Raw genomic sequence first — 14454 nt, 5'->3', positions numbered from 1 at the left:
ACACACCTTTGTTGCTTCATTCGGATAATACTATCAAGATTCATGAAGGTCGCATGTGTTTGTTTGTTTTTGTTCCAATAAGAGAATGGTCCCATGCATTTGTACATATTGAGGAGTGATGGAGCTTAAAAAAAGAAAGCATAGTCATCTCTAATGTATACTAATAATTAGAGCACACCTATCTTCATCATTCAGATAATATCCAAAATCACGTATAGTATCATCCGTGTCTACCGAGGGGGGAAGCCTATGGAAAGAAGAACATTGGGACATGCATGAAACTATTTGTCCGATACAGGATTTTGTTATAGGATCTGTAGTGGTAAACACTAACATGCTCTATGTTTATTTTCCACAGCATATTGAAGATTTAACACAAGAGAAGTTCTCTCTACAACGTGCTCTTGAGGCTTCACGAACTCTTGCAGAGTCTCTAGCTGCTGAAAATTCAGCTCTGACAGATAGTTATAATCAACAGGTATACTACTGTTCATACATATGCATTTTTTCAAAACTGTAAAAAGTTAGCCGACTTTCCGTAGGGAAGTATATGCAAGCTTGAAATATTGGGTACATAGGCCATGTTGGTTCCAAATTCAATGAGAGAAGCTTTTTGATGACACAAATTAACTGTTGGCAAAACAAAAGTTCTGATTCTCCCTTATACAATCGGCCAGCATTATTATATATCAGGTCTTTTCTGATGATAATTTGTACAGTAATTATTTTGTGCATTTTTGTTGTCAATCCTACTGCATTACTAAAGGATTACGTGTCATCTTCGTAGTTTTCTGGTAGACGTATGTAATGATTATTGTACAGCTATACTTTTTCTGCATTTTTGTTGTGAATCCTAAAGTCATTATCAAAGGAGTAGTGTCTTCTTTTACAAGTGTTAGGTACTAACTTTGAATTACTAGTAAAAAAATGTTAGTTCCTCTGTTTATGCTTAGAGTGTTCATTGAGTCCTTTCTATCCAAGCCTTGGTGGATAGAGTTATCCGGTACCATGCACTAGTCAAGCACTTGGCTCCTGTTTAGGTTTTGATCGGAGTAGCTAAGTTGGATGGATATGGATATGGATGTCCAATACGGGTGTGAATTTTGAAGTGAGATTCGTTATCATTTAACTCTTAAAATTCTAGGATACGAATAGAAGCACGGTGCCAAATCCGTTATGTAACCCACACTCACACCTAAATCCTGCTGGATTGACATGGTGTGGCAAGTGGTTTTGAAGGACCTGTGTTACATAGCTGAGCAGTTACTTAGTCACCTGTTGAAACTAAAAGGTATTAACAAGTATTGATCGTAAAATTTGAAAAAAGATGGACGATAATAGCTCCGCCACATCCCAAAGCGCTGCCATTCTAGGCGTGCAACAAAAAGTAGGAGCGCATCAACTTATGAGTTACATTCTCCTTTTTCTTGGTTGAGTTCGTGCCGTAGTTCTTATGTGTGCTTTGTTTCTTATTTTTCTATAGATTTACATGACCTGTTCATATGACGGACCTTGCCTTGAAATTCTTAACACTTTTAATAGTGATGTGTCGGCGTAAAAATGAACTGCTGTATTTTCTTTTGCAGGGAAGTTTTGTTGGCCAACTAAAAGCTGAGATGGAGAAGTTGCAGGAGGAGATTAAAGCTCATCTGGTTTGTACAATCTTGCTCGCTTACCCCCAGCTATATTGTAATACCTAATCTGCATTTTCCTTTTTTAAACTCTTTTGGCACTTCTAGATGTTCTGTTTCTGCAACATATTTTAAATGTTGGACTTTTGGAAGTTGTTTCTGATGACTTGCTTGCATTTATCAATTTTGTAAAACTTGCTTTTATTTCTCATCTGGGCACCTTTTAAGGTTTTGTTTTGTTCTGTTTGATTTATCAAGAAGCATTACTGATCAATTTGTTTTGGGATTGTTGATGTGACATCATAAAATTTAGCATCTGGCACTATAATGATTGGAAGAGAACTAGTTGAAAAACGTTCGCTGTCTTCTAAAAGACATATTTGCTAACTTTTATGTAAAGTTAGAAGGTCAAGCAATGCATACTGGTTATTTAAATCTTCCATTTCTTTACATCCTGCTTATTTTTCCGTTACTGTGGAGTGTGCAATAGTACTACTTATGTGTCTTACTTTCTTTTGTAATCTGTTTAAAAAGAATGCCACCTTCTATATTTAGGAACTTGTTATTTCCAACACTGGGTTTGTTGTTATTTCCAAAATCCCACATGGCATGTTTAAAGTCCACAAGATTCAAAGGGAATTTTGGTACCTTACACACATCTTTAGTTTAAGACCACAAGATTCTAAAGTCTCCCTTAGCCTTCAGTTTTTGAGGTAGTAGATTCATTTTATTTTTTTAATCAGATTGCTGGATGGGCAGTAGCTTTCAATATTAATTTAATTTGAGATATGTGATTTGCTTTGTTGGTTGAATTCAATGTAACCAGGGAGAACTTGAAGCCGTGAAAATGGAATATACAAATGTACAATTGGAATGTAATGCTGCTGATGAACGCGGCAAGTTGTTGGCGTCTGAAGTGATAGGCTTGGAAGAGAAGGTAATTAACTGCGGTGTTCCCTTCTGTCGACCCAAATAATTTCTTAGGAATGTCTATACCAAAATAATTTGTCAGGCATATGGTGACTTTAAAGTGATTTTAATACTACACGTAGTTGTCCTCTTTGTTTTACCGGTTTCACATTGAAATTTGGAAGTTGTTTAACTTCATTACTATATATCATATATTGAATTAGTGTAATGTCATTTACATTTTTAAATTATACTTCAGTGAAAGTTATACACATTTACATTTTTAAATTATACTTTAGTGAAAGTCATGGTGCATAAATAAGTTGACAATATTGAACCGTGAAACAAGGAGTTATAGACTTTGTGTATTCACCATCTAATTATTTAGATTGGATAAGTTGGGTTTGTTCAACGTAAAACTAAACTTAGCTGTTTAAGTGGAGCCGGATGTCAGGAGTATTTTTGACTTATTAGACACATTGATGTCTTGTCTCATAATACTTATTCAGTTTCAAATGGTAACAGCATTTCCTGCAAACATACACTATTCTTGTACTTTGCATTTCCTATGAAAAACATTAGTTCTTTGTCGAAGAAATTGATTGTTATGTTACTGGAAAGAAAATAGAAGTTGGCTTCTCCAAATGTATGCAAGACAGTTTGCATTATTTTCTGAGTTGTTTAAACTTTTACTTTTTTAACAAGCACTCCAAGATGGTGTCTTTAATTTTTTGTCAAATATTATTTCTATGGTACTTTGAGGGAAATCTGGTCATTTTGCCCAGCTTTCTGATGGTCTAAGTATAAAGTTAATAAGTTATGGTTACTTGGATCAATAATGCTAGTCATGGGTGATGAGATGTCAAACCAGTGTATTCTGTTTTCCCGATCCTTTTAGGTAAGTGGATGTTGTTTATTTTTTCTTTTTGCTTCTTTTCCTTTTTTGTGTTTCCTTCCTGTAGATATAGTCTCATATAGAATCTTTGCCAGCTAAATATGAACAGTCACTTTTGTGCCTGCTCTTTCTTTTTATTTTTTCCCATTCTGTTTGGGGGAAAAACATCTTATTGATAATTGGTTGAGACCGTTTTATTGACAGATCTTTTTTCTTTTTTAATTTGTTTATGAGATAGATTATCTTTTCTGCTCTTTATATTTTTGTCTAAAATATTTTGTAGGCACTTCGTCTAAGATCTAATGAGCTTAAACTGGAGAAAGAATTGGAGAAGTCACAAGCTGAAATGTCTTATTTCAAGTATGTTCGAGGCTTGACTGTAAATTAATCAAGGCCTTCATGTTCCCACATAACTCTGTTCTGGTTATAGTTGTCCTTTTCTTCTGTTCTCCGTTTTTTCGCCCTCCTGTCCTTTCGACACCCACCCTTTTAGAGTGGGATGCCTCTTGTTTTGGGTTAAGAGGGTGGTGAGTTTTGGTTTAATAGTTTCTTGCTAGATGGATAGTACAAATTGCTTGATGAATATGAAAAGGATGTCCCAAAATGGTGGCAGAATGTATTGCTTTTAGTTATGATACTTTAAAGGATTTGTGGCTCCTGAAAGTAAATAGTTGGAAATCATATTGGGAAGCTGCTTGTGCACGATCTCATACTAATCTGTATTGGCATAAAAGGTTTAGCATTGAAATAAATGTGGGTGAATGAATGCCAGAATAAGAAAGTGGAATCTTATCCCGGTTGTCATTAACCTCTGGATTTCTGTTGGGATGTGTATTTACCTCATTCAACTCTCTATCTTCTTTGCAGGAAGAAAATTTCTAGCCTTGAAAAAGATCGTCAAGATCTGCAATCAACAATTGATGCTTTGAAAGAAGGTAAGATATGGCTATATATGCTTGTGAAAAGGCGGTTTGAGTTTTTCCATTGAAATCAGCATGCATCATCTGCAAGGACACATGAGCTGTTTCATTTTTACAAATCATCATGCATCATCTGCAAGCACTTTGTTTATCTGTAGATAATTTTGTCATGCTGGTGTTCAAAAGATTCATTTCTCCCTCATTCTGGTAAATCTTGTCTTTTATATGACTATTTGCTTCCAGATGGTCTCCTGCCACATGAAAAGATTGATTTGTCATCCTTTTTGCTCCCTTTTTGTAACAAAACTTCCTATAATTCATGGCTGGATTTCTCTGATGCAAAAAGATCTAAGACTTGAACCTTGTAGCTTTTAGACTTTAGGCTCTATCACTTCCAAGTCTGCTGCGGAAAATGCTGCAGGAGTTATTATTTCTAATTGTTTTTTATTAAATAATCTTGACTTGTCTATATCCTTCCTTGCTCTTTTTCCAATTTCTCTTTAATATACTTAGCGTTGTGAAGCAATCTCTTTTTTCCATCATAAGCTTAATTCCTCTCTGTTTCCCGGTTCTCTTCTTCTCAACAGAAAAGAAGCTCTTGCAGTCCAAATTCCTAAAAGCTTCTGCTAATGGACAGTCAGTTGATCCTAGCAGGAATATGCCTACGAAAATAGATGTTTCAACTTCTACAGAGGATCTCCGTATGTATTTCAGATTTCTCAAATTACTGCCTCTTATCTTCTTCTTTTTTTGAAAAAAAAACAGATATATCTTTTATTTTTTGCTTTGTATTTTCATAGAATTCAATTTTTCTCCATTCAGGTGAAGACAATATTGCAAGTAGTACCATAAATGACACTAACTTGGTTGGTACTGATGGCCCCACCACCTCTTCTCTGCCTGATTTTGGGCAGTTTATTCTTGAAAGTTTGTCACCGGCCATTCCTCCAGATCAGATTAGGATGATCCAAAACATTAATACATTAATTTCTGAGGTAGCATGATATCCTTGAGACTGATCATTTTCTAGTTCCTCTAATTTCGTCCCATTGTCTTTGCTCCCTTAAAAGAATATGACTTTTTTTACTAACTAATAACTAAAACATTGTACTACTTGGAATGATTACAGTTAGCCCTGGAGAAAGACGAATTGACAAAAGCCCTGTCAGTTGAATCATCTCAGTGCTCTACATTGAAGGTAACTTGAACTGATGTGCTAGATGGCAATATCACTCAAATCTGCTTCACTTCTTTTTTTTTTTTGCTTAAAATTTTCGTCTGAACTTTTTGATTCCTTTTCCCTTTGATATCTTTAAGTAATCTACAAATGCATATTTGGACATGCTTTCTTTGGTCATATATATGGTTGTCTAATTTCCAAAAAGCCATCCCCTCCACACGCTCAGACATTCTTCTTAATATCTGGCCAGCTTCATGTAGTGTTTGCGATAGAACTCTCCTTGCATAAGCTTTCTTGAGTTCACAGCTAGTTTGAAGGTGGATACTAATAATTCTCTCTCTTTATAATTGTCTTGGGGAATTTTCCTTCTGTTCCTTTTGGGTGTAAAGGAGTTAAACAAGGACTTAACTCGAAAGCTTGAAGTTCAAACACAAAGATTGGAGCTTTTAACTTCTCAAAGTATGGCAAATGATAACAGCCAAGTAAGACAACCAGATGCAGTGTCTGTACATGACCATATGGCATATGCTGATGAAGGAGATGAGGTAACTTAACATATGTTGCTCTGTAAGCCTTTAACTGATATGACTTCTGATTACTGCTTTTTGTGTGCTAATAAAATGCCAGCCTTTTAAAGATCCTTTGCTGCCTTTCTATCTTTCAATTTTAGTAGCTCCGCACTTCTGGTGTTACCTTTCTTTGCAAAGAGAGCTTCAAAGTTTCAGTGAGGTGGAATTGTTGGAAAAACAATTATTTTAATATCCCTAAAAAATATTATTTTCTAATGTTTGCTTTTACTTTCCAGCAGACTTTTGATGCAAAGTTTTATTTGCCTTAAAAGGCATTCATTAGGAGAAATATGACAGTTGGCTAATGTCTATATTGGTCTAATAAGTTTTGACTCTTTCTTGTCATTAAATTATATAATGCTGTTGGTGGTATTAATCTTCTACAGCCACAAAGTTCCTTTGGCAAAAGTCTTCAGACTATAAATTCTCCGATTCTTTTCCACTTCGTTGGAAGTGAAACAAAGAATCAAATTCATCCTTCTTCTCTTTTTCTTTTGCTGGGTTATTTAGTGAAATCTTTGTTAGATTCTGGCTCCTAAGTTTATACTATATGAGCTTGTTGAACCCTGGGGGAAGCACCTGATACACCTACACCGGGTGAATTATCCTTAAGGACAGTGTCTTTGACATGCATCAAGCTTTCAAGAATTTCCTACTGTTCTCATGTTTTGTACAACAATTTACAACAACACTGCTCTAATAAATGACAAGGCTGTTATGCTCTAGGATTCCTTATTTAAAATTCATCTGTATCAAACAGGAAACTGCGTTGATTATAACAAGGTAAGAAAGACTTGAATTTGAACCTGACTCTCTCCTGAATATGTAACTTAGAAAATATAGATAATATAAAAGCAACACGTATTTGGAAGTCTTAGTTATTGCTTTATTCCTTTTCTAGTGGCAGAAAACTCATTTTTTTCTAGTGACTTTTAACCTGTTTTTCCAAAGATCCTTTTTGAGTGCATGTGAAATATCACTAAAACATAGTTGTGTGTCTGCTGGTGAAGTCAAGCATATGTACTATGCATGATCAGCGGCGGACCAGGACTAGGATTTTACTAAGGGGATTTAAAATATAAAGAAGTGAACATACGAAAAGCCAAGGGGATCATCTACTATATATGCATAAAAGAATAATTGTGACCTTGTAAATACAATGTAATTTTCTGGCGAAAGGGATGTGGATTAACCCCCTTGCACCCCTCTAGCTCCGCCCCTGCTTGCATGGTGGTGCATATTGCCAAGCTGATAGTATCTAGGAGATTAGTTTGGCAGTTACTGTGATTTTCCTTTTTCTCGTCATCTTTTCTTTTTTTTTCGCATCTCGTTTATCAGGTGGTGGAACGGGTATTGGGATGGATCATGAAACTATTTCCAGGAGGGCCATCAAGGCGACGAACCAGCAAGCTTCTTTAATCTCCAGGGCAAGAGTATAATGGAGTCTTCATTCGAAAAGCTTTGCTCCTCTCCACCCTGTAATTTTGGTAGCCAGACAAAGTCCGGGTTTTGTATATTATCCATGGTGTACACACACTCCGTTTTTTTCTTCCCAGAAAAAGCAAATTGTATCTAAGAGGCATATTGAAAGACGGAACAGCTGTTTATCTGACAGTTTTGGCAATAAAACATGATCGCGTTGTTTACAAGGATTCGATTATCAACCGTTGCAATGAAGATCAAATACAACAAAAGATTTGGGGATGTCTACTTGATGCATTTCCAGAAGATGTGTTTTGTTATCAATCATGAGAAAGAAAAAAAGATGCAAATGATTTTTTTCTTCTATGGAAGTGATGTTTATTATATCTTTTGCCATTGTGCCCTTATGTTGTATTTGTTGAAAACTGAGGCATAAAAAAGCCCAATATATCAAAAAGATGATTTTGGCCCGGCCTTTGTACTTCCTTAGGAATCAGAATTCCATTAGTTTTTCAATTTAATTTATTTTAATCTTTTGTGGGGGCCCTCTTTGTTCTAGAAATGGTTTCTTTTGGAGGGGTGTAATCAAATGCCCCACATCGCTATCGAAGTGTGATCTTTTCTTGCTTATTAGAATCTATGAGACAACGCTGCGCCCCAAGCACAGTAACATGTGCTTGTGACCCAAGTGGGGGCAACAGAGTTGTGGAAGGTTTGACCGGTCTCCTGGCTTTGCCTAACCACGAAAAGAGTTGGGAATTGTGGAAAGAGGCTTGGCATGGAAGTAGGCCCGCCCCAGACATTGGGCTGCCACTCTTAAAGTGGCGTGTTGTGTGTAGCGCGTGAGCCTGAGGTGGTCCCATCCCATCCAAGTAACTTTTAATTTTCGTCCTACAATGCAAGTAATTTTCTAGGGGACATAAATTTATATTTTGCATCATAATATTTCATAAAGTGGTTGAGTGAGCAGTTTTTCATATGTGAGACTCGTTATCGATTTTCCTTATTAAGTAATTATCTTTGATAAAATCTGTTTTCGATTCGAACCTATTGAAGATTTTAAATAAACTGTACACGTTATCACTTAAGAGTAATTATTCACTTAGAGTAATAAACATTAAACTGTTTTCCGTATGGCTTAGAGTAATTATTCGCGTTTGGCACCTTACAATTATATGTTGTTTAAAAATTGTTATATTAACTGTCACATGCCTAATGGTAAGGGTAAATCAGCATTTCCATTAACATACAAGATAAGCACCATATAAGAGCTATATAAAATTCAGCTTCAACACTTACAAAATATTTTCAGCACTCAGTTTTAAAGGCTACTTAACTTTAGCTATAAATCAAATAAACTTCTACTAGCACATGATGTTTTACGTCATTTAGCCATTTAACTTTCAGCTAAACAACCAAAAAGAGTGATAGTTCTTTGGCATGAAATATTTTGCTATTAGGGTATTCACGATTCAATTTAGTTAAAAAGAAATTCTCAAATACGATAGAACAGGTTAAAGTAACCATATTTTTCAATATCATCAAGAAAGGCTGAGTTAACATATAGATAATTAGATAAAAGTTGTGTTTAATAGCATTTGGGCAAGGGTATATCGGAAACAACCTCTTTACCCTCAAGGTACGGCTAAGGTCTATGTAAACTCTACCCTCCTAATCTGACTCCACTTTGTGGGATTATACTGGGTATGTTGTTGTGTATATAACATTTGTCGATTTGACTTTTTCACAATGTTTACAAATAAAATCAGACGAAAATATAATCGGTTTTTTAAGGTATGAAACCAAATCAAACCAAATAACAGAGTTACCAATTTATTTAATCATATTAATGCTGGTCTGAATAGATTTGTCCGTTAACTTTGAACACCCCTATAATTGAGATAACAACTATTGATTCACATTGAGGAGTCAAAAGGAGGGAATTAAACTAAACTATAAACGCCAACATAATCATAAATCGGTGCTTAGAAAACACATACATATGTTCTCCTTTTTTCAGTTCTGAGACATCCTTTAATATACCTAGAGACAATTAAGATGTTATCTCACATGGACATTGTTGTCTTTATTGCATTTATTTGGTGCTTCAACATATCTTATGTTTTCTTACATAATTAGTACCACATAAGAATTAAGTATTACTTTTTTAAAAAAAAATTATTACATAGGGGGTAGGGGAATGGGAAATGGGAGAGGAATTACAATGTGGAGATTTAACCCTCACCAACAAGGTGAAAGTTCAGATAGCCAACCAACTGAGCTACAAGATTCCTATTAATTAAGTATTACTTGCATAGTTCTACTATATAAAAAAATGTGCAGTATTCCACTAATAGAACTTTATGCTTTGCTTCTACTGGAGTGAACAATATATCCCATATCAGTAGTGAGAGATAACCTTTTGTGGTTTATAATAATCCACCAGACATCACTGCATGCCGAGCTCAATAACGAGGGCTTGTAACTCAAGTGAGGGCATCAATGTGGTGGGATGTTGGGCTGTCCCAGATGGTTGGCCTTGGTAGGCTTATTTCTGGCCTGCCCTATCCAAGCGCAGAGTTGGATCATGTGGCCCAATCGAAAGAATGGGCTGCTGGATTCTTAAAGTGGGGCAGACTGCGTGAGGCTGGTTTCACAGAGCAACGAATAGCTCCCGCTCTGTGCAGTGGAAGGATAACGGGCCAGTGTTCATCAAGTCCAGTATCACCTAATGGGCTGCTCCAATTAAACTGCCACTTTTTTTGTCTATTTATGGACTTGGCCATTTCTAACATCCATTGACGCCATTTAATTTCTATCCAAATTTTACAACTCTCAAGAATTCGGATACGTTAGATTTTTTCGATTTAAATTTTTTTTGTTTCCTAATCGAACTAATATTAATTAGTACTTATAGTATTCTTTCCCAACCACGACTAAGATACCAATTAAACCACCACTTTTTTTTTTCGGCTGGCAAAGTGTACGATATCCTATTTTGACGCCTTAATTGAGGAGATTGATGGTAAGAGTAGGGGTGGGCATTCAACGTTATTGGAAATTTCGGTACGGTAATTTCAATTTTTAAAAATACTATACCATTACCATACCGAATTACGGTATCTTTAAGTTCGGTTTCGATATTTTGATGTACGGTAATATCGGTGATCATAGTTTGTTCGACTTCAACTTTCGTATACTCATATAGTATAGAATTATGACTTCGTCTATACAAGAACCATCTCAAATTTATCATACTGCACAATTAAACATGTAAAATATTCAAAAGAAAGCATAAGCAATCCCTTCGTAAATCAATTACACAAAAATGGCATTTCAATAAAGATAGATTGATCAAATTTCAACATCTAAACAATTAATTTTGTACTAATGCTAGTTTATATATATTTTTTGTATTATATTTCGATATAAGTATTTTTTATAAACACCGAATGTAAAACTTTTTTAAAATGCATACCAAATGCTATAAACCAAAACCACTGTATCAAAATTTCGGTTTCGATATGGTAATAATATATACCATACCATGCCTTCCCCTCCCTAGTGAAGAGAGATCATTCGTTGATTGTGATAGGACTTGAATCCACGAATTAATGTTAGGATTTCCATGGGCATGGTCCGTCGAACTGACCCCGAACCATGGCCTGGGCGTAACACGGCACTCGGTGCCTAACTGCATGTGACCGAGCGAACTACATGACTTGCTGAATCATCATGAGGCATACATAAGTGGAAATATAACGTGAAGTGCATGATGAGCTTTTATAAAACATAGTAAGTCATAATATTAAACATAAGTACTTGGTTAAGTCATGAATGCGGACAATATCATAAATGAGCCAAACCGGCTAACCAACTCTGGAAGTCTAACATGACACTTATCTTGTCTATGAAACCTCTAACATGAGTCTGAAACACGTAACATACTTGCTGGGACAAGGCCCCCAGCATACCTTTAGATGCAAAACTAATTAAAGAAAGACAATGTCTAAACCCCGAATGAGATGGAGCTCACCAATAAGCTGGTATGTGCAGATCCTAATGAGCAGAGGCGTCGTCCTGTAAATCTGTACCTGCATCGTGAAATGCAGGCCCCCGGGCAATAAAAGGGGACGTTAGCACATTGAATGTACTGGTATGTAAAGCAACTGAAAGAAATAACATGGGACATGATAACATGATAAGAACTGAAACTGAAAACCTGGATACATATATATAACATAAGTAAAACATGATAAGTTAAGAGAGCATTTCATAAACCGACAACATGATATCACCACGTGGGTACGTGGAGTCTGGTACCTCGCCGGACCAGCAGAGCCCCCATACCTTGCCAGGGTATAAGGTGGTAACGTGCCTGATGGATCCATTCAGTGTGAAATTAAGGAATCGTCCTAACTGGGCGGAGCGATCCTTGTCCTACGGTGGCTACGTAGTTTCAAGCTATCTGAGCCTTCTCGGTAATTCGTGCAACTCCCAAAAACATGAACATGATATAATTGGCTAAGAAGCCCATGATTTTCGTGAATTAACTTGTACTTGTCTTGTAATCATGATTTCACGAAATAACTTGTAAACATGGTTTCATGAAATAACTTGTAAACATGATTTCATGAAATAACATGTATTTAGCATGTATGTATCTTGAGTCATGGCATGAACATAGTTATATAATACAATTGCATGAAAACTTGTAGACATGTAGGATATTCATGAAATAAGCATTTTTATTTAAAAACATGCATGCAAGAACCTATGGAATACAAGATATGGGTTTTCATGGATTACGGACGGATTCTCAATAATCATAAAGAAATATTAAGAACTCAATGATGGAATTATAACAATTCATACATAATATAATCATGGACATGGACCTAGGGTTATCATGAGCATGGTATAGAAACCCTAGTTTTAGTAGAGAATCATAATTTATGGATTATGAGGTGTGGGGAAGAAACAATGATGTTCCCACACGTAGAAAGTAACTCTATATACCTGGTAATGCTCCAAACTTCAATTAAAGACTCTAACTTTGAAGAGGATTTCCAAAATCTTGAATTCTTGAACCTTGAGATGGGTTTTCTTGAAAACTCTAGTTTAGGAATGATGATTTCTTGTTTAGATTACAAGGATATGTATTAGAATTGACTTGGAATAATTAGAGTAGGCTTACCTTGGTGTTTTTGATGATGGAGTAGGAGGTCGTTCTAGGGCTTGAAGGAATGAAAAATAATGATTTGAATTGATATGGACGAATATATATTGTTCTAGAAAATTGAATTTTACGCCTAGTTGAATACTGGCCGTATTTTGAAAGACGGGTCGTATTTTGAAATACGGTCCGTATTCCGTATGGACTACACTGCGTCTCTTCAGTAAAATGGCCACAACTCTTTGCACAGATGTCCGTTTGACCCCTATAATATACCGTTGAAAAGGTATTTCAAAGCTCTACAACTTTCATCAAGGAAGTTTTCTCAAATTCCAAATACGTTTTGAAATACAGGCCATATTTTGAAATACGGTCCGCATTTAACAATGTAACATCCAAATGCCAAATTCCAGAATGCTCAGAAATCTTTGGTACCAGTTTACGTTTTGAAATACGACCCGTATACTGAAATACAGTCACTGTTCATGGGCGTAAACCCCCATCTTACAACTGAACAAGGAAATTCCAATTCGCACATTCTTTATTTGATTTTCTATGTCTAGGATCATGGTCAAAGCTTAGGTTAAAGGTACGAGGTGTTACAATGATTATTTATGGACAACCCACAAAGACGTAAGGAATTAAACTTTATCCTTAAAAAGAATATATGTTACTTTTTTCATTTTAATTTATTTGTCTTATTTCAAATGTGCATGAATTTTTTTGAATCTTGTGATCTAAAATTAAATATATATATATATATATATATATATATATATATATATAAAAGTTATCAAATGTCTTTTAATATGTTGTCTAAATATGTTACGTGAGATGGTGAATTAAAGAGTTGCTAAATTATGAAAGAGATATTTTTTAAAAATATAAGTAAGACGACAAATTGAAACATAGAGAGCGCTTTCTATTATAAGTTTGATTCTTTTTCAATTAAATTAGAAATTTCAAAGTTTGATTATTTTCCTTTTGTGTTGTCATTCAATATCAAGAATTTACTAAGTCGACTAAGTTGAATTCGCGTAGCATAAAGTTTGATTAAAGAGAGAGCGCTTTCTATTAAAAGTTTCTCTATTTCAAGAATCAGACTTAAAATCTTTAATAAATTCTTTTCCGTCATCACTTAAGAGTAATTATTCGCTTTTGACACCTTACAATTTACAATTCATAGTTTTTAGGAATTGATTTGACGAACTGCTTAGCCATTTCCGATAACTTTTAGGCTGACAAAATCGTTAAAAGGATTGCTATATTAACTGTCACATGCCTAGTAAGGGTAAATTATAAGCATTTCCCTTTAACATACAAGATAAATACAAGGAGTATATGAAAGCTCTATAAAATTCAACTTCAACACTTACTTTTTCAGCACGTAGTTTTTAAAAAGCTACTCAAGTTTAGCTAAATCAAATAAGACTTTCACTAGCAGTCTAACACCACGTCATGTTTTACTTCAAATTAGCAATGAAACCACAAGCTAAAACAACCAAAACAATAGTTAAAAGAGTTATAGTTCCTCGGCATGAAGTATTTTTCACGGTTGGATTTAGTTAGATTTTTTCTCAAATATGATAGAAGCAAGTTAAAATAACCATCTTATCAATATTATCAAGAAAGGCTGAGTTATTATATATAATTACACAAAATATTGAGTATATTATTTGTCGATTCGGTTCGATTTTTTTCTCAATTTTTAAACTAAATGATAATGATGATAGACGATAGTGTCAATCGTGA

General features: G+C 35.0%; 1 protein-coding gene across 4 annotated transcripts in view; it reads left to right on the top strand.

The window, feature by feature from the left end:
• The window catches only part of LOC132611388 (protein BLISTER), a 13175-nt gene extending 5179 nt beyond the window's left edge, over positions 1–7996 (top strand). For all 4 annotated transcript variants that reach the window (XM_060325825.1, XM_060325824.1, XM_060325823.1 and 1 more), the window contains exons 4-13: positions 359–478; positions 1587–1652; positions 2458–2568; positions 3719–3795; positions 4303–4370; positions 4943–5056; positions 5178–5350; positions 5485–5553; positions 5925–6080; positions 7443–7996. In XM_060325825.1, coding sequence (XP_060181808.1) covers positions 359–478; positions 1587–1652; positions 2458–2568; positions 3719–3795; positions 4303–4370; positions 4943–5056; positions 5178–5350; positions 5485–5553; positions 5925–6080; positions 7443–7523 — 1035 coding nt within the window. In that variant the 3' untranslated portion in view covers positions 7524–7996. The remainder of the gene's footprint in view (positions 1–358; positions 479–1586; positions 1653–2457; positions 2569–3718; positions 3796–4302; positions 4371–4942; positions 5057–5177; positions 5351–5484; positions 5554–5924; positions 6081–7442) is intronic.
• Positions 7997–14454: the final 6458 nt, after the last annotated feature.

Source organism: Lycium barbarum, chromosome 9 (genome assembly GCF_019175385.1).
Source record: "Lycium barbarum isolate Lr01 chromosome 9, ASM1917538v2, whole genome shotgun sequence".
Lineage (NCBI taxonomy): Eukaryota > Viridiplantae > Streptophyta > Magnoliopsida > Solanales > Solanaceae > Lycium > Lycium barbarum.
This window is presented reverse-complemented; position numbering and strand designations above follow the sequence as displayed.